The sequence below is a fragment of the Megascapheus bottae genome, chromosome 9, assembly GCF_031878675.1.
Source record: "Megascapheus bottae isolate mThoBot1 chromosome 9, mThoBot2.hap1, whole genome shotgun sequence".
NCBI classification, from domain to species: Eukaryota; Metazoa; Chordata; class Mammalia; order Rodentia; family Geomyidae; genus Megascapheus; species Megascapheus bottae.
In genome coordinates, this window is record NC_143517.1 from 1,070,682 (window position 1) to 1,089,182 (window position 18,501).

At 39.8% G+C, this 18,501-nt stretch overlaps 1 protein-coding gene across 2 annotated transcripts in view; it reads right to left on the reverse strand.

The window, feature by feature from the left end:
- Prkdc (protein kinase, DNA-activated, catalytic subunit) overlaps nt 1–18,501 on the reverse strand; it is a 170,450-nt gene that overhangs the window by 96,838 nt on the left and 55,111 nt on the right. For both annotated transcript variants that reach the window (XM_090338803.1, XM_090338802.1), the window contains exons 32-39: nt 17,460–17,683; nt 14,265–14,473; nt 13,809–13,941; nt 12,053–12,211; nt 10,900–11,103; nt 5,724–5,909; nt 3,159–3,263; nt 893–1,060 (exon numbers count right to left, since the gene is read on the reverse strand). In XM_090338803.1, coding sequence (XP_090194929.1) covers nt 893–1,060; nt 3,159–3,263; nt 5,724–5,909; nt 10,900–11,103; nt 12,053–12,211; nt 13,809–13,941; nt 14,265–14,473; nt 17,460–17,683 — 1,388 coding nt within the window. The remainder of the gene's footprint in view (nt 1–892; nt 1,061–3,158; nt 3,264–5,723; nt 5,910–10,899; nt 11,104–12,052; nt 12,212–13,808; nt 13,942–14,264; nt 14,474–17,459; nt 17,684–18,501) is intronic.

Below are 18,501 nucleotides of genomic sequence, written 5' to 3' on the forward strand. Positions count from 1 at the left end.
ACCCACCCACATTTTCCAGGCTGTTTCTCTAGTGTTCTCCTCCTTTACTCTCCCATTCTCTGTCTCTCATCTTTTTGCTTGCTCTAGGAGATATCCTCGATGTCAAATTCAGGATTGAACAGGAAATTTAAACTTTTCTTTTTTACATACTTAATTTCCACAAACCTTATTTGTCTTATTTCATGGAACCAAGGCTTCCCTTCATATGTGAAGCTGCTCTGCAGTTTCTCTGACTGCGGACTGCCTCACTGACTTCTCCCTGAGGTCCTGCCCCTGACATGCAGGGAAGCACTAGCAGTGGCAATCAGAGGCTGGCGCATGCTGGTTAGGAGCTCTACTATGGAGCTAGCTATATTCTTGGCCCAAAGCAGCCTAATGGTGATTTTTTTTTTCCAGATTAGGCTGAACTTTTCCCAGGTTGTCCTAGAACTCCTGGGTTTTAGTAATCCTGTTTTGCTGACTATGGTACATTCAGCTATTCCCCTAGTTGGTATAATTTTTACATTAGACACCTCAAATAGTCAATAATTATTTGCAATTACATTTATATTCTGACATTTACTTTAAAAGAAAGTACTAAGGATCTACTTAGATGCTTTGTAGATGATAAGAACATTAAGTTATAGATTACTAGGTAAAAAGATATTTACTATATGAATGTAATATAAATAGACTTGAAGTCATTATAGTAGCAACCTGAAAAGATCTGCCTTCTGCTGTGCTACCTCTGGTGCTCAGGGATAACGCCCAGGCCCAGAGTTCAAGCCCCACGATCGACAATAAATAAATAAATAAATAGATAGATAGATAAATAAATAAATAAATCTTTAAATCCCAAAATATACAACAAAAGTCAATCTGTATTTTCACTTTGATACATCTAAAAACTAACCTTTTTCATGCAGTCCACATAATTGTTGTACTTCAAAGTCCCTGGGGGAAATTCATCAGATTTCATAGGGAAATGAGAAACAATAAGCCTCTGGAGAATGTGCTTTAGGTCTTCTAGACTGCTGCCAGTCACGTTGATGAAGAATGGAAGAAGAATGACAGCTTGACCCTGTGAGCAATGAAGACAAGTGAAAGCGCAGTTATTGTGGCCTATATATCCTGTGTGGCATACATAAAACTGCTGCATTCTGTCCCAGGATCACAACAGATTGGAGAGAGACTCAATAAATGGGACTACCTAAAAATAAAAAGTTTCTGCACAGATAAAAGCATAGTCGCAAGAGTAGAGAGACAGCCAACCAACTGGGAAAAGATATTTACCAATAATACATCAGACAAATGCTTAATATCCAGTATCTACAAGGAACTCAAGTAACTAATCCCCCCTAAACCCAACAAACCATTCACTAAATGGGCAAGGGAACTAAAGAGAGATTTGTCAAAAGAAGAGATTAAAATGGCAGAAAAGCATATGAAAAAATGTTCATCATCCATGGTCATAAAGGAAATGCAAATAAAAACAACCTTAAGATACCCCAACAAGAACTCAGACAATGACAGTTGTTGGTGGGGTTGTGGAGAAAAAGGAACCCTACTACACTGGTGGGACTGTAAACTAGTTCAGCCACTCTGGAAAGCAATGTGGAGGTTTCTTAAAGAACTGAAAATTGACTTTCCCTCTGATCCGGCCATACCACTTCTGGGCATCTACCCTGAACATCCTAACCCAAGATATGATAAGGACACCTGTCCAGCTATGTTTATCTCTGCACTATTCACAACAGCCAGGTGATGGAAACAATCCAGATGCCCTACTGCAGATGAATGGATACAGAAAATGTGGTGTATATATATACAATGGAATTCTACACAGCCAACAGACAAGATAAAATAATGGCATTCGCTGGGAAGTGGATGAATCATGTTGAGTGAGACAAGTCAAGACCAAAGGAACAAAAGGCACATGGTATCCTTAATATGTGGCTATTAGATCCAAACAGTACAAGAGCAAGGACTCAATATTTGCATACCCAATGCTATGGACAAGGTATTGGAAATATAAACATAACTACATAGACATAAAAACCTATGACTATAGACATAATGTTTTATTTCATAAATTCATATGTATTTATGATATACAAACCGTTAGCCTAATTTTGATTATGTTCTAAAACTAAGTACCAGTGATTATATACAGAGATTCCCTTCTTGAACACTTGTTTGTTAAACATGTCATTTGAATTATGATGTAAAAATCAATGTTAATAAATTCTTTAATAGAAAAAAAACTGCTGCATTCTGAAGACTACAAATAAAGCACTATAATGACTTCACCACACTTTCTAGATCATAAAAAGAGGTGACTCTGACCAAGATGCATTGCACTCATAAACTGATATGTTGAATTAAAATTCCTTTCTACAACTACTTATAAATAATTTAAAATAAAAATTAAAAATAAGGTAAAAATATAAACCAGCCTGAATGCAACTGGATGTCTCAGCTTTAACTATAGAGGTCAATGGACTGACTTAGGAAAATCATAACACACAGGACACAAGGATACTATACACTAACTTTGTATATATATTCTTGCTCTACAAATAAATCCCTAACAGAAATACATGGTATACGTTCTGTGTGGAAAGACAATGATCACCTGCTTGCAGAATTACCTCATATATTCATACTAAGCTTAAGAACCAAGTGCTGATTCCTATCTTTCTTGAATAGCAAATAAATTCTAAGACATTCTCATATAGTAAAATGGAAAATTTCACCCATTCAACAAAGTTTCAAAATAATTATCCCTCCTATCCAGTAGAAAAGGAACATTTACCAAGACCTCAATTTTAAAAGTTTAAATTAATATTAAAATTACAATATTTATTAAATTCTGGCTGGAAAAAATGTATCAAGACATTTTATATACTAACAATAAAAACAGGATTGAATAGCTTAAAGTTAGCAATAAATCTAAAAGCAATCTAAATCATGTATATATAAATTAGTCTAAGAACGCTAACTCATGCTTGTATTTACTGCCAGACACATGGCACTAGGGTGGGGTGGGGAGGGTTATTGTGCTAATCTCTCTAGCTTTGCATATCTGAAAAATTCCATACACAAAAAATAGCAAAACTATGAAGATGTAAAAGTAAATAAGAAGGCAATCTGGAAAAAAGTAGTTTACCATCAATTACCTTTAAGTGCAGTTCCAATTTTGAATCAGAAAGTACACTAGTGTATGTTGTAAAGACTTCAGTAAATGAGGTATGATTTGTATTAAAAGACACAGATGAATCGATCTAGAGCAGAAATAAAAACAATACATTTTTAATATCAAGCCTCTCTTCTCTTTAATACATTTTCAAGTGTTTACAATTTAGGAATAAATTGTGTATTTGTTCTTGGTCTTCTAATATTTTTAAAAATCTTGTTCTAAAGTATTTTAATGTTTAATATTAATTGCTAATACTAAGCATGCAAGGATGCAATAGAAAGGATGAATGAGCATAAGTATAAAAATAAAAAAGTCTACAATCAACAACAACAACAAAAAAATCTGTTTACTGATAGGTATTAATGTACATGCCTGAATATATAGAACATAAATTTAATTAAAAGGACTACTTAGGAAAAGAGGAAAAGAACTGGAAAAAGAGAAATTTTTAAATACATGGCAAGTATACATAAAAGCAGTATAAAGGGCTGGGAATGGGTCCTAGTGATAGAGTGCTTGCTTAGCATGCATAAAGACTGGGGTTCGATTCCTTGGTACCATAAACATAGAAAAAAACAGAAGTGGTGCTGTGGCTCAAGTGCTAGAGCGCTATCCTTGAGGAAAGCCCAAGGACAGGGCTCAGACCCTGTGTTGAAGCCCCAGGACTGGCCAAAAAAAGAAGCTGAGCAGTAGGAGGGTAAGTGCAGAAGGAAAGTGAACAGGCGCTACTTGGGAATAGGAGGTGAATGAGAATAAATGTGGTTGATTGTTTAAAGGCATGAAAATAGATGTGTTAAAATTTCTGACTTGCTATAATTTTTTTAGGAAGAGGGGAGGGACAGGACTTAACATTTTTGGGGGAGGGGGGGATGTCATGGGGCTTGAACTGGGCCTGGGTACTGTCCCTGAGCTCTTCAGCGCAAGGCTACCACCCTACCCTTGAACCAAGGCCCACTTCCCATTTTCTAGAGGTTAATTGGAGATAAGAGTCTCAGGTCCTTTTGTGCCCAGACTGGCTTTGAACCTTGATCCTTAGATCTCAGCCCCCTGAGTAGCTAGGATTATAGGCGTGAGCCACCGCAACTGGCTAGGGACAGGACTTTCAACAACTTTAAAACATAACTTTAAAGGCAACTTCCAGAACTTTTAAAGGTACTAAATTTAGACTTCAAAGCATAAACATAAGCCAGGTACCAGTGGTTCATGCCTATAAACTTAACTCAGAAGGCTGAGATCTGAGACTCACAAGTCAACTGGGGCAGGAAAGTCCATGAAACACTTAGCTCCAATTACATACCAGTAAGTCAGAAGTGGAGCATCTGGCTCAAGTAATAAAATTCCAGCCTTGAGCAAAAGCTATGGGACATCACCTAGGCTCTGAGTTCCCAGTGCAATACCAAAACAAAGAAAAAAAAGCAATGAACATGTCTGCCATGCTGGATAATTGGAATTTCGAGCTCAGTACACACTGAGGCTGGATAATTGGAATTTCGAGCTCTTTCTGAGAGCTACATGTGGAGACCATGTTTCAAAAATCCAATAAGCCCCTTTCCCAGAGGTACACAAAAGTACAATAGTTAACAAAATGACCTCCAGGAAAGGAAAACAAGACGTTTTCTCTATGTTGCTGTTTTAATTTTCTTTCCTGTTAGTCTTATTTGTTCATTTATCTGTCTTGGGAAGGTAAAAGGAAACATAGAAATGGAAGGACAAAGGTTGAACAAACATCAATACTCACTAGACACTATGTTGAAATGAACTATACAACTTATGGGGGAAGAAGAGTTGGGAGTTAAAAGTCTGGGAGAAAAGAAGGGAAGAGGTGACACTTTAAAAGAAATGCACTTATTACCTGACTTATGAAACCCCTCTGTATATTACCTTTATAACAATAAAAATAATTCAAGTCAGGGGCCGGAAGTGTAGCCTAGTGGTAGAGTACTTGCCTAGCATGCAAAAAACCCTGGGTGTGATTCCTTGGTATCACAAACACAAAAAAAAGCCAGAAGTGGCACTGTGGCTCAAGGGTAGAGTGCTAGCATAAAGAAAACCCAAGTACAGTTCTCAGACCCTGAGCTCAAGCCCCAGGACCAGTTTAGAAAAGGAAAGAGAGAGAGAGAGAGAGAGAGAGAGAGAGAGAGAGAGAGAGAGAGAGAGAGAGAGAGAGAGAGAGAGAGAGAGAGAGAGAGAGAGAGGAGGGAGGGAGGGAGGGAGGGAGGGAGGGAGGGAAGGAAGGAAGGAAGGAAGGAAGGAAGGAAGGAAGGAAGGAAGGAAGGAAGGAAGGAAATAAATTCAGGTCAGTTTTAATGATTCTAATTAGTAGGAGTGCTAGAAAGTAGTTGAGGGAAATTAGCTACCTATTATTGTAAAGAATAATTTTAAAATTTAGTAATCTATGGATATAAATTGTGAGCAAACATGGATGTATATACATTTATAACTTGTGCCCTCATCAGTCAGTAAAAATAATTGAAAGAGGAAAAAAAGACAATTAAGCAAACAAAAACCCTGAATGTATCTAAATTTTTTAGGTTTTTCAAAATACCTGTAAAATTTTTGCCAGTAATGTCAGCACTGCCATTTTGCTTTCTGGAGCAGAATCCCCAGCCCACCATGAATCACACTTTTTCCAGTTTTGCAGAATTGTAGTTGCAAGCTTCAGTCCTTGGTGTTTCTGAATGGCTCGATCCCTGAAGCTCTGATCTAACATACCATTTAAAACAGCACTCACCTAGAATACATTTGTAGTGTTTAAAGAAAAAAAAAAAACCTTAGTATTAAGATAGCAACATAGCTTACTTTAATTTCAAAGCTATTCTTGGAAAGTGAATATGCTTTTCCTTCTGTTTTTCTATTTCAAAACTTTCAATCTAGCTGGGTGTGGTGGCTCATGCTTATAATCCTAGCTACTCAGGAGGCTAAGATATGAGGATGGCAGTTCAAAGCCAACCAAGGCACTAAAGAATGTAAAACTCTTATCTCCAATTAACCATTAGAAAACAGGAAGTGATGCTGTGGCTCAAGGGGTAGGGCAGAAGCACATGTATTTTGCCACAGAAAGGAGAGTGTGGCCTCAATTTGGTCAGCATGCCCAGCATGCTGCTCCTGGTCTCTTAGTTAAGTACATTCTGTTTTGTTTTGTTTTGTTTTGTTTTTTGGGCAGGTCAAGAAGCTTGAACTCTGAGCTTGGACACTGTCCCTGAGCACTTCAGCTCAAGGCTACTGCCCTACCCCTTGAGCCACAGTGCCACTTCTGGTTTTCTAGTGGTTAATTGGAGATGAGAGAATCACTTTCTTTAGTGCCCAGTCTGACTCTGAACTGAGATACTCAGATTTCAGCCTCCTGCGTAGCTAGAATTACAGGAGTAAGCCATTGTGCCTGGCTTCAGTTAGGTTTTTTTTTTTTTTGGTAGGTTTTAACTTGGCCTAGGTGCTGTCCCTGAGCTCTTCAGCTCAAGGCTACTGCCCTACCCTTGAGCCAAGCCCTACTTCCCATTTTCTAGAGGTTAATTGGAGATGAGTCTCAGGTCCTTTAGTGCCCAGGCTGGCTTTGAATCTTGATCCTCAGATCCTCAGCCTCCTGAGTAGCTAGGATTACAGGCGTGAGCCACCAGGTCTGGCTTCAGTTAGGTACATTCTTAAGAGAACTCCACCTACAAGAGGACTAAGCTCTCTTTTGTGGCCACTTGCACCACAGTACAGGCACTCACACAGTTCCCATTCCACCACAACACAGCAACAACCTAATCTTATTTACATTAACATTCAATATTCCTAACATTCTGATGACATAAACGTTTATCACAGATGTCCCATGCTAGCACCATTTCTAGCACATTTTTCTCCTCTTAAAGTTAATCCTCACTTGTTTTTTTTTTCTCTGTTTTCTATGTCTATCCTTAATTTGTCATGAAACTCTTTCAAATCAATTAGATGGCCACAACCTGCCTGAACCAATCAGGGAGTCTATCTACTCCTAGTTTGTGCCTTGCTAGGAGGTACCAGGCTTGAAGACCCACCTCCTCCTCAATAATAGGCTGACTTTTCACATCACCAACTTTCTCTTTCAAGGCTCACCTCCTGACCAGAGAGTAGTAACCAAGAGACACATTCCCTTGAGGTCACGATGTTTGAAACCTGTGCATTCTACTCTTACATAATTGGTCATCTGGCTACACTTAAAACCCCGTAGGGAAGATTTTGTACGTGAATTATGAAGGAATTTTGGCTCATACTTTTGCAGCACCCACACTTCTGTTGAGAAGAAAAATGTTATTCAATTTCAGGATCCTTTTACATGTAAAAGGTTTTTCAGGTTTTTCTCTTAGTGAAATCCCAGGATTTTTAACCCTTATGGAGTATGCTCCATATTGAGTTTCTCCACAGCCCTTTTATATCAGGGAACTTAGGGCTTTCAGTACTCCTGAGATGTCATGGGAAGCCTTTCCCAGCCTCTTTCCTCTGGAGCTTCTATCTTGCTGGTCAGCTCTATAGAATTATAGTAACCTATGTTGGTTTATCTTTTCACACTAGTCACTCAATATTATCCTCCAAATAAGATTCATTTTTAATTTCTGATGCCTCCATTTGATTCTAGACATGTTCTTTTTCAAAAGCAGCAATTCTTGTTTCATGGATACACTATTTGTCTTGATGAAGAATCCTTGCTTTTACCTTGCTTCTTTCCTGACATTATTTTTGACAGCCCTCTCTGCTCTAGCCTGGGACTCCTGGATGTTGGTTCAAATTTAAGCACTGGTTTAGAGAGAGAGAGAGAAGGTCCAGAAAGAAATACACTCTTTACCTGAATTATGTAACTGTAACCCCTCTGTACATCACCTTTGCAACAGCATTTTTTTAATCTTAAAAAAAAACTGATTTAGAAATGCCATGCAGGGGGCCGGGAGTTTGGCCGAGTGGTTAAAGTGCTTGCCTAGCATGCATGAAGACCCGGGTTCGATTCCTCGGTACCACATACATAGAAAAAAGCCAGAAGTGGTGCTGAGGCTCAAGTGGTAGAGCTCTAGCCTTGAGAAAGTCCAAGGACAGTGCTCAGGCCCTGAGCTCAAGCCCAGGACTGGAAAAAAAAAAAAAAAGAAATGCCATGCAGGGGCAGGTCAATAATGATTTCTCTTGGGCCTATCACAGTGTTCTGATGTCCTGCAGGAGGCAAAGAATTGGCTGACAATAATCCATAGGGCTAGAATCTAGGCAGGCTTTTACCTAGTTAACACCTCCAATTTCTACTTGAAGTGAGAAACACTGGCCCATGCACTAAGAGACTGATCTTGTTCCAGGGTCTCTCTTCAGCCTCTCCACCAGACTGTTTAGCATGCTGGCTGCCCCACCCTCCTGTTACTGCTAGAGTCTGCCATGCCTGCCTTTTTTCTCCGTTGCTTTTCATTCTGGAAATCTTTTCTCTACATCCTTTAACACAATGCTATTGATGTTTGTTCATTTTAACTGTATTCTATTACTTTAGAGGAATGTGGGAAAGGGTATGTGAATATGATTTTACCCATCATTTTCATCATCATATTCAGAAATCTGAATTGTTTGAAAGCTCAAAATGTTTAAGCCTTAAGAGTCATAGTTCTACTATAAGTCTATTTGTAACTTCAAAACCCACAAAATCCTACTACAATCTACTACCAAAGGAAGAAGAAGAGGAGGAGGAGGAGGAGGAAGAGGAGAAGAAGGAGGGGGAGGAAATTTCCCAACTACAGATAAGCACTGCTTTGTATAAAAGTTCAACTTAAGGGCTGGCAACGTGGCTTCCTGGTAGAGTGCTTGCCTAGCATGCATGAAGCTCTGGGATGAATTCCTCAACACCACATAAATAGAAAAGGCTAGAAGTAGTGGTAGAGTGCTAGATTGTGTTTTGGGTTTTTTTTGGGGGGGAGCAGGGGTTATGGGTCATGGGCGCTGTCCCTGAGCTCTTCAGCTCAAAGCTACAACCCTACCCTTTAGCCAAGCCCCACTTCCCATTTTCTAGAGGTTAATTAGAGATAAGAGTCTGGGGTCCTTTTGTGGCCAGGCTGGCTTTGAACCTTGATCCTCAGATCTCAACCTCCTGAGAAGCTAGAATTACAGGTGTGAGCAACCATGCCTGGCTTAGAGTGCTAGTTTTTAGGAAATCAAAGATTTTATTGCATTTCATAACAATATCCCAAATTGTCATCTTTCAATCTTTCATAAATAAGACTCTAGGATAGAGCTCCATGTTGTCCCTCTCCCCATCAGTGTGGTCCTTTGGGAGTTACAGGTGGTAGAGCAGAGCCCGAGCAACAGAAATCAAGAATAACAACTAAAAGCTAGGGGCCAGTGGTTCATACCCATAATCCTAGGTACTTAAGAGGCTGGGATCGGAAAGAGTAACAGTTCTAACACTGATACCAGTAAGGCTCAGGACTTCTTTTTTAACATCTCATTAATGGAAAACATAAAAGCCTCAACCAGCCAATCTAAGATTAAGAGGTCTGAGCAGGAACCTCTGATGCAGGATAATGTCCATCCCCTGTAGAGTGCTAGTTTTGAGCAAAAGAAGCTCAGGGACAGTCCTGAGTTCAAGCCCCAGGATTAGCAAAAGAAAAAAATAAGAAAGCCAGGAGTTTGGCCTAGTGGTAGAGTGCTTGCCTAGCATGCATGAAGACCCGGGTTCAATTCCTCGGTACCACATACATAGAAAAAAGCTGGAAGTGGTGCTGTAGCTCAAGTGGTAGAGCTCTAGCCTTGAGAAAGCCCAAGGACAGTGCCCAGGCCCTGAGCTTAAGTCCCAGGACTGGAAAAAAAAAAAAAAAAGAAAAAGAAAAAAATGTTTAACTTAGTAAGAAATCATTACTCTATAATGTTCAAACCAACAGTTTATCCTTTTTGACTGTCCACAGACATGTTAAATTTTCAAATTCTCAGAAGTTTAGCAACCCAAGTCAAACATGTATTATTATTATTATTATTATTATTTTGGAATCAAAATCTGAATCTAGGAACATCCTTGGTCTTTTTTTGTTCTATTTTTTTTTTATTTTAATGTATAGAGGGGTTACAGTTATATTCACCAGATAGAAGGTACATTACTTCTCACACATTGAAACAAGAGCTTAATTATAAGTGACTGTTATTCTTAATGTATTATGCTTTTCTCTCTTCTCTTGTGTTACCCTTTGGTTAATCTCATATTGTTACAGTATCCCACTTTGTTACCTCGTATATAGATGTTTACTTGTTTATTTGAAATAGAATGAAAAAAATGAGGGGAGAGAGTAGGGGGAGGAAAATGAGAACAAAAACATGAGAAGGGGTATCAAACATGTATTATTAACTGTAGATCTCCAAAGAGTCAACATGAGGGAACAAACAAGGCCAGAGCAAGATCATACAGGAAATGATGAGTTGGCATTAAGAACAAGGCCTAGCAGTGTAGGTTCAACTTGTGGCTGCAGGTGGGAAGAATAGCTCTGGGCCTCAGTTCAGGTTTGAAAGCTTCCATTTGACATCTGAGCAAGCGTCAATTTTCTGTAAGGCAAACCTTATAATAGTAAGCCTAGAGGTTTGTGCATATAAGGAAATGGAAAAATACTGTGTTTTGTGCATGTGCTTACTTTGCTTTCAAATATTAGCAAGAACTTGTAATGTTTTAAAAAGCTGTCTTGCTTTAAGAAAATACTTCAGAAATGATGCTTTTATGAGCATTATAAGAAAACACTTAAGAATTTTCTTACCATTTTGGGATTATGCACTGATGATTTCATTAGCTCTGATACAGCAGTTTCAAGATTATTCAACAGCTCCACATTGATTGTTTCTGAGAATAAGCTATAGAAATACTCTCCATGGAAGAAGCTGGTGGTGCTCCTCTGTGAACTGCCCAAGGATGGTGTGGACAGTGTTGCTGGACTCAGAAGAAGACTTATGAGGTGCTGACACTGTGAGGAAGGAAGCCAAAACCATAGTAGAGGACCCATCTTCACATGTTGAAGTCTAACGAGACTCCAATATATCAAATGCATGTTCAGGTTTAAACTATACACACATACTATACTGCTCTCAATTTTCAGAAAATCTTGTTGCTGCTGCTGCTGCTGAAGAAGAGAACCCGGTAAAGTAAGAGTAAGAAGCTGCAATTTTTTTCTACAGCAAATGGACAATGGGAAAAAGAGGCTCCTGAAATGGGAAGGACAAGAGAGGAGGGAATGGAGAAAAGTTATCTAAGCTACAGCAGACCTGGTCAGTTTCAAGAACTAGACAACTTTTTGCTGTAGTGCCTCTAGAATTATCCTATAGAACAATATCAAACCATCCATCCCAGAATCTCCAATGGAAGAAACCACACAATAACACAGGTCAGCTTTGGTTCCCAATGTTCTCTGCTTAAAGTCCTTTTGAAAACAAAGCAGGATAGACAAACTTCAATTTAAAAATGTTCTAGGGCTAGGAATTTGGCCTAGTGGTAGAGTGCTTGCCTAGGAAGCACGAAGGCCAGAAGTGGCGCTATGACTCAAGTGGTAGAATCCTAGCCTTGAGCAAAAGAAGCTCAGGAACAGTGACCAGGCCTTGAGTTCAAGTCCCAAGACTGGAGAAAAGAAAAGATGTTCTTCAATTTCTTTCTTTCTTTAATAGTGTTATGGAGTTAGAGGTGTGGCTCAGGTGGTAGACTACTAGCCAATGAGTGTAAAGTGTTAGATACCAAGTTTGATTCCTAATCTCAAAAGAAACTATAGTATAAAGAAAATGTTACAGAAAGCCAGAAATTCTAAATCAACTATTTGTCCAGTTCACACTTTACCTAGTAAGTTCCCCTGCTTCAAGAGACACATCTCAAGTGAGTAGGTAAGTTACCCATGAACCTCACTAGGACAGCACAGTTTTTCCTACCAGTCCTCCAAAACAGAAGGCCAGCTCCAGAAGTCCATTGGCCAGACGTATACAGCTGGGGTCCAGTGAGGTGAGGCACTGTCTTTCTTCTCCAGAGGCAATGCCTTTATAAACCAGGGAGAGAAGTCTCGTTCCAACAGAATGACAAGCAGCTGTAGACTAAAATAAAATCAATATCAAGTATCTGACAAGAAAAAATATTTAACAGAAAAGCTCAACTTCACTACTTTCATAATTAAAAAGTCCTTATTTGAACTGGAGATATATCTGGGAGGTACGGTGCTTGCCTAAATTTCATCTCTAACATTATTCTAGTTCCCCCACTTTCCCCCCCCCACCGAAAAAAAATTCATGTCTAACACTTCCAATACTTGGGACAGTTCTGATTCAGTTCTGCTTTCTAGGTCATATATGTCATTCAACATCTCACCGCACAATAGCACAATGGCAGATGTTTCCCAAAGTCTCATTCTTCCAGAAAATATCAACTGTTCTTTATTTCACTTTAATCTTTTTTTGCCAATCCTGAGCTCAGGGCCTGAACAGTGTCCTTAGACTTTCTCAAGAACCACTTCCAGCTTTTTCCTATGTATGTGGTACCAAGGAATTGAACCCGGGTCTTCATGAATGCTAGGCAAACACTCTACCTCTATGCCAAACTCCTGCCCCCTCCCCTCTTTTTTTTGTGCTGGCCCTAGGGCTTGGACTCAGGGCCTGAGTTCTATACCTGAGCTTTTTTTTTTTTTTTTTTTTTTTTTTTTTTGGCACTACCACTTAAATCACAACTTCATTTCCAGCCAGCTTTTCTGGTATTTAACTGGCGATAAGAATGTTACAAATGCTCCTGCTCAAGCTAGCATCAAATCACAGATCCTCAGATCGCAGCCTCTCCTCTAGAGTAGCTAGGCTGATAGGTGTGAGAGCCACTGGCACATAGCAAGAATTTTTTATTTTATTTATTTATTTATTGCCACTCCTGGGGCTTGAACTCAGGGCCTGAGTACTGTCCTTGGGCTTTCCTCAAGGGTAGAGCTCTACCACTTGAGCCACAGCACCACTTCCAGCCTCTTCCATATGTGTGGTACCAAATAATTGAACTCCAGTCTTCATACATGCTCCACAAGCACTCTTACCACTAGGCCAAACTCTCTGTCCCTCACTTTAATCTTATATTGACTTTCATGTTTCTAGTCCAGATAATATCTAGACAAAAATATTATAAAATTCCTATTTCAGTATGACTTATAGGTAGGTGAAAGTTGTTGGCCTGGGTGTTGTCTCTGAGCTGTCCAGCTCAAGGCTACTGCCCTACCTGTTGGCCTGGACATTGTCCCTGAGCTCTTCCATTCAAGGCTACCACCCTACCCCTTGAGCCACAGCGCCACTTCCAGTTTCCTGGTGGTTAGTTGGAAGTAAAGAGTCTCATGAGCTGTCCTTTTTTTTTTTTTTTTTGGTGGGTCATGGGGCTTAAACTCTGGGCCTAGGCACTATCCCGAAGCTCTTCAGCTCAAGGCTACAGCCCTACTCGTGGGCCTGGGTGTTGTCCCTGAGCTCTTCAGCTCAAGACTACGGCCCTACCCCTGGACCCACAGCCTCACTTCCCATTTTTCTAGTGATTTAATTGGAGATCCTCAGATCTCAGCCTGCTGGGTATCTAGGATTACAGGAGTGAATTACTGTGCCAGGCTGTAGGTGAAAGATTTTACAAAGAATATAAATGTATAGATATATTAAAAAACAAGTTGGTTCTGATTACCTGAGATGGTAAAATAAGAAGCAAGAGGCCAGCTTTGTGAAGGTGTTTACAGGCTGACACTATGGACATCAGCCTGCTCCTCTCCAGGTGAGCATCAGATGCATATAAGTCGATGGAACAGAGCTCCTCAATTCTGGCAAAGTAAAGAAAACAGGAAAATCACATGAATGCCAACACTACTAATGGACCACACTGAGTACATGGGTATGTGGTTATAAATTCGCTAATTACTTAGCACTCAAATTAATTAGCAAAGTCCTGGAAAGCAAGCAGACAATACCAAAGTTTTCCTGGGGCAGGGAAGGCATTTAATGAACATACTATGAAGAGTTTTCCTTAAAGACACAGGGACTAAAAACAGTACACAAGCTGCGCATGTGGATCCAAGGATCACTATATGCACTATGGCTTTAAATCTTACCATGCAGGGAATGACAATGAGGAATAAGTACCCACCTCTGTTCTGTCATTTCTTCTTTCAGGTGGGTCTCTAATATGTCTCTGTATGGGGACTTCTTTAGAGCTTTCATGAGGTTCACACATATCCTGGGAAGACTATCCATAACCTGGACATCACTAATATTAAAACCTAAGCTCGAGGGCTCACACAGCATTTTTACTAAGAGTTTCATAAGGTTTGCATTACACAAATCTTTCTCCAGGAGCTGCAAAAGATGGATTGAATAAAAAGACTTCTATTAGCCAGTAACTATATTTTCACTTCATTGTAAAATCCACAGGTTGGAGACGATCATATAACTAGGACAGGAGTTAGAAAGCATTCTCTAAGCAACTGGACAATAGATAAGACATACTGGCCAATCACTATAATTCAAGTTACTTGGAGGAAGAGGTTCAAAGGATCACAGTTTTTAGGCCAGCCAAGGCAAAAAGTTAGCAAGATGCCATCTTACCAAGGAAACAAACCCTGGTCTTGGTGCATACGAGGAGAAACTTCTAAGAAGAGGTAAGAATGGCCAACAGCCTGGTGCAATGGCTCAGGCTGTGTCAGCTATAATCATAGCTCCTATAATCCTAGCTACTCAGGAGGCTGAGATCCGAGGATCATGGTTCAAAGCCAGCCCAGGCACTAAAGAACACGAGGCTCTTATCTCCAATTAAACACTAGAAAATAGGAAGTAGGGCTGTGGCTCAAGGGGTAGGGCAGTAACCTTGAGCTAAAGAGCTCAGGGACAATGCCCAGGCCCAGAGTTCAAGCGCTGTGATCCACACAACACACACAAAAAAGTATGGCAAACAAATGCACATAAGAAAATGCTCATCATTCCTGGCCATAAAGGAAATGCAAATTAAAGCAACTCTGAGATTCTATCTCACTCCACTTAGACTGGACAACATTTTTGAATTCAAACAACAAATATTGGCTTGGATAGAGGGGAAAGGAACCCTACTGCACTGCTAGTGGGGTTATAAACTAGTATAACCACTCTGAAAAGCAGTCTAGAGGTTCCTCAAAAGGCTAAACATAGACCTTCCTTTCTTATGAGCATCATGAGCCAGGATAAGGACACCTACACATCCATGTTCACTATTGCACTGCTCACTAGAGCCAAGATTTGGAAACAGCCCAGATCCACAATAGACAAGTGAATACCAAAAATGTGGTACTTATATACAATGGAATTTTACACAATTGTTAGAAAGAATAAAATAATGTCAACTGCAGAGAACTGGATGGAACTAGAATAAAGCATATTAAGTGAGGTAATCCAAGCTCAGAAAGGATGCATGTTCTCTCTGATATGTGGAAGTTAGATCTAAAACACAATGGGATATGACAAATTACGCAGATACATATAGTGAGACCAAAAGAGGATTTTTTTTTTTTTTTTTTGCCAGTCCTAGGCTTGAGCTCAGGGCCTGAGCACTGTCCTTGGACTTTCTCAAGGCTTGAGCTCTACCACTTGAGCCTCAGCACCACTTCCGGCTTTTTTCTACGTATGTGGTACCGAGGAATCGAACCTGGGTCTTCATGCATGCTAGGCAAGCACTTTAACCACTAGGCCAAACTCCCGGCCCAAAAGAAGATATTTTAAGAGAGAATCACAAAGGTACAATGCCTAAACACCTTTCCATATTCATATAAAATAATATATATACTGAAACAAGTTTTCAAGATATGAAAACAAGAAAGTTGTTAATTGTTTTCTTTTTCTGATGGTTCTATAATCTTTACCTATGTACACTGTATTCACATGTATATCCTTGGGCAGGTCAGGGGAAAGCACAGAATTTGAGGGAAAAGGGCAAAAAAGTATAGCAGCTGCACCCTGAACATAGATAAAAGTGAACTACACAACTGGTAAGTAGAAATAGGAGGAAGAGAATGGGAGAGAAAGAAGGAACAGATGATACTATATGAAAGGAATTGTACTTATTATCTGACTCATGTAAATGTAACCCCTCTGTACATCACCTGTATAAAGTATTTTTTTCAAATCCTCAAAAACACAAAAACAAAATAAGTCCATATCTCTGTCAAACTCCTTAACCCATCTTAGTGTGAAAATAGCATGAAAATATGAGTGGCCATAATTTGCTTGTCCCTGGCTGGCTTAAAAGCAGTGACTCAAGCAATGCCTGACACAGGAAAGTTATTCATTATATTCACTGAATCCAGTTTAAAGTTTGCTTACACAATACACCTCACAATTATGTGTTCAAATACTTACTCCAATGTGCTTCCTAAGCCAGGTATTTGATGTATTCAAAATGCTTAGGATCAGAAATATTTAAGATTTTAGTTTTTTCAACCCACCTGATATGGCTATTCTTTGTTTTTTTGGTTGGTCGTGGGGCCTGAATTCTGGCCCTGGGCGCTGTCCCTGAGCTCTTCAGCTCAAGTCTAGCACGTTACCACTTGGGCCACAGAGCCATTTCCAGTTTTCTGGTGATTAACTGGAGATAAGCGTCTCACAGACTTTTCGTGCCCAGGGTGGTTTTGAACCTCAATCCTCAGATCTCAGCCTGAGTAGCTCTTTGATTTGGCTATTCTTTTTTTTTTTTTTTAATTGTCAGGGTAATGTATACAGGGGTTACAGATATTTGTTCGCCAGATAGTAGATGCATTACGTCTCATACATTAATACCCCTTCTCATGTTTTTTTCCCCCTTTCTCTCTCCCCACCCGCTCCCAACCATCTTGTTTTCCATTCTTAGCTTTCCTATTTCAAATAAACAAATAGACATAAATACAATATACCAGGTAACAAAGTCAGATACAGTAACCATATGAGATTAACCAAAGGGCTGATTTGGCTATTCTTGATGACAGCTATTCTGACTGGAATGAGATGGAATTCCAATGCAGTTTTTTTTTTTTAATTTGCATTGCCCTACAGTTAAAAAACTAACAGAAACTTCTATCTTTTGGCAGTACTAGGGCTTAAAGTCTAAGCAAGTGCTCTACCACTTAAGACACACCTCCAGCCTTTTTTGTACCTTAGCTATTTTTCTGGTAGAGTGGCATGTTGTTGGACAGGGGCAGGTTCAGACCTTAATCCTTTCATGAAGCTGGTATGATGGGCTGCAACCCCATACCAGCCACCGCATCTGACCTAAGAAGTTTTAAAAGCATTTTTCTCATACCAAGTACTAATCTCAATGACAAATTAGCAAAAGAGAGCCTACCTTCCATCCTTCAGGGAAAGTATTGAGCAGGGTTGTGGTGAATTCCATAATTCGAACAACAACAGTACATTTGCTATACTTGTATTTCTCCTCCTCGTGTGGGCTGGGATGGTAGCCTGCTGCCCCTGTGCCAAAGCACTGTTCAGCAGCTGTGATATCATGAACAGCAATTCTTTCTAAAAAGAAGGCCACTGACTTGAAGAGTGAAGACTGTGATTTAGTACCTAGAAATAAATATATTAAAATAGTAACATATCATTTCTTAACTCCATTAAGATTAGTGTACAATCATTTCTATATGTATAGGTTTGGTAGACTTTCAGCATAACTGAATAATTTAAAAGGAGTAGTTCAGCTGGATGCTAATGGCTCATGTGGGTAATCCTAGCTACTCAGGAAGCTGAGATCTGAGGATTACAGTTCAAAGCCAGGAAATAAAGTCCATTACACTCTAATCCCCAGTAAACTTCTAGAAAGTCAGAAGTAGAGCTGCACCTCAAGTGGAGAGAACGAGCGTACCAGAAAAGATCACAGACCTAGCACTCACACAGACACACATGCACACGCAAGCACACACACATGCATGTGTGCACTTACATTTGCATAATTCAATAAAAGATGAATCAGGCCCCTAGCACTGAACTTTAAATCTAATGAACTAATGACAGAATAGCAAAGAATGAGGCCGGGAGTTTGGCCTAGTGGTAGAGTGCTTGCCTAGCATTCACAAAGACCCAACTTCAATTCCTTGGTACCACATACAAAGAAAGCCAGAACTGGTGCTGTAGCTCAAGTGGTAGAGTGCTAACTTTGAGGAAAAAGTACAAGGACAGTGCTCAGGCCCAAGCCCTGAGTTCAAGCCCCAGGACCAGCACACACACACACACACACACACACACACACACACACACACACACACACACACACACACACACACACACACACACACAGAATAGCAAGGAGTGTTTAGCTTTTGCTCCCTTCCTTTTGTTTTTTCTTAAGACAAGGTTTCACTGTGTGACCTAGGTGGGCTTCTATCCTA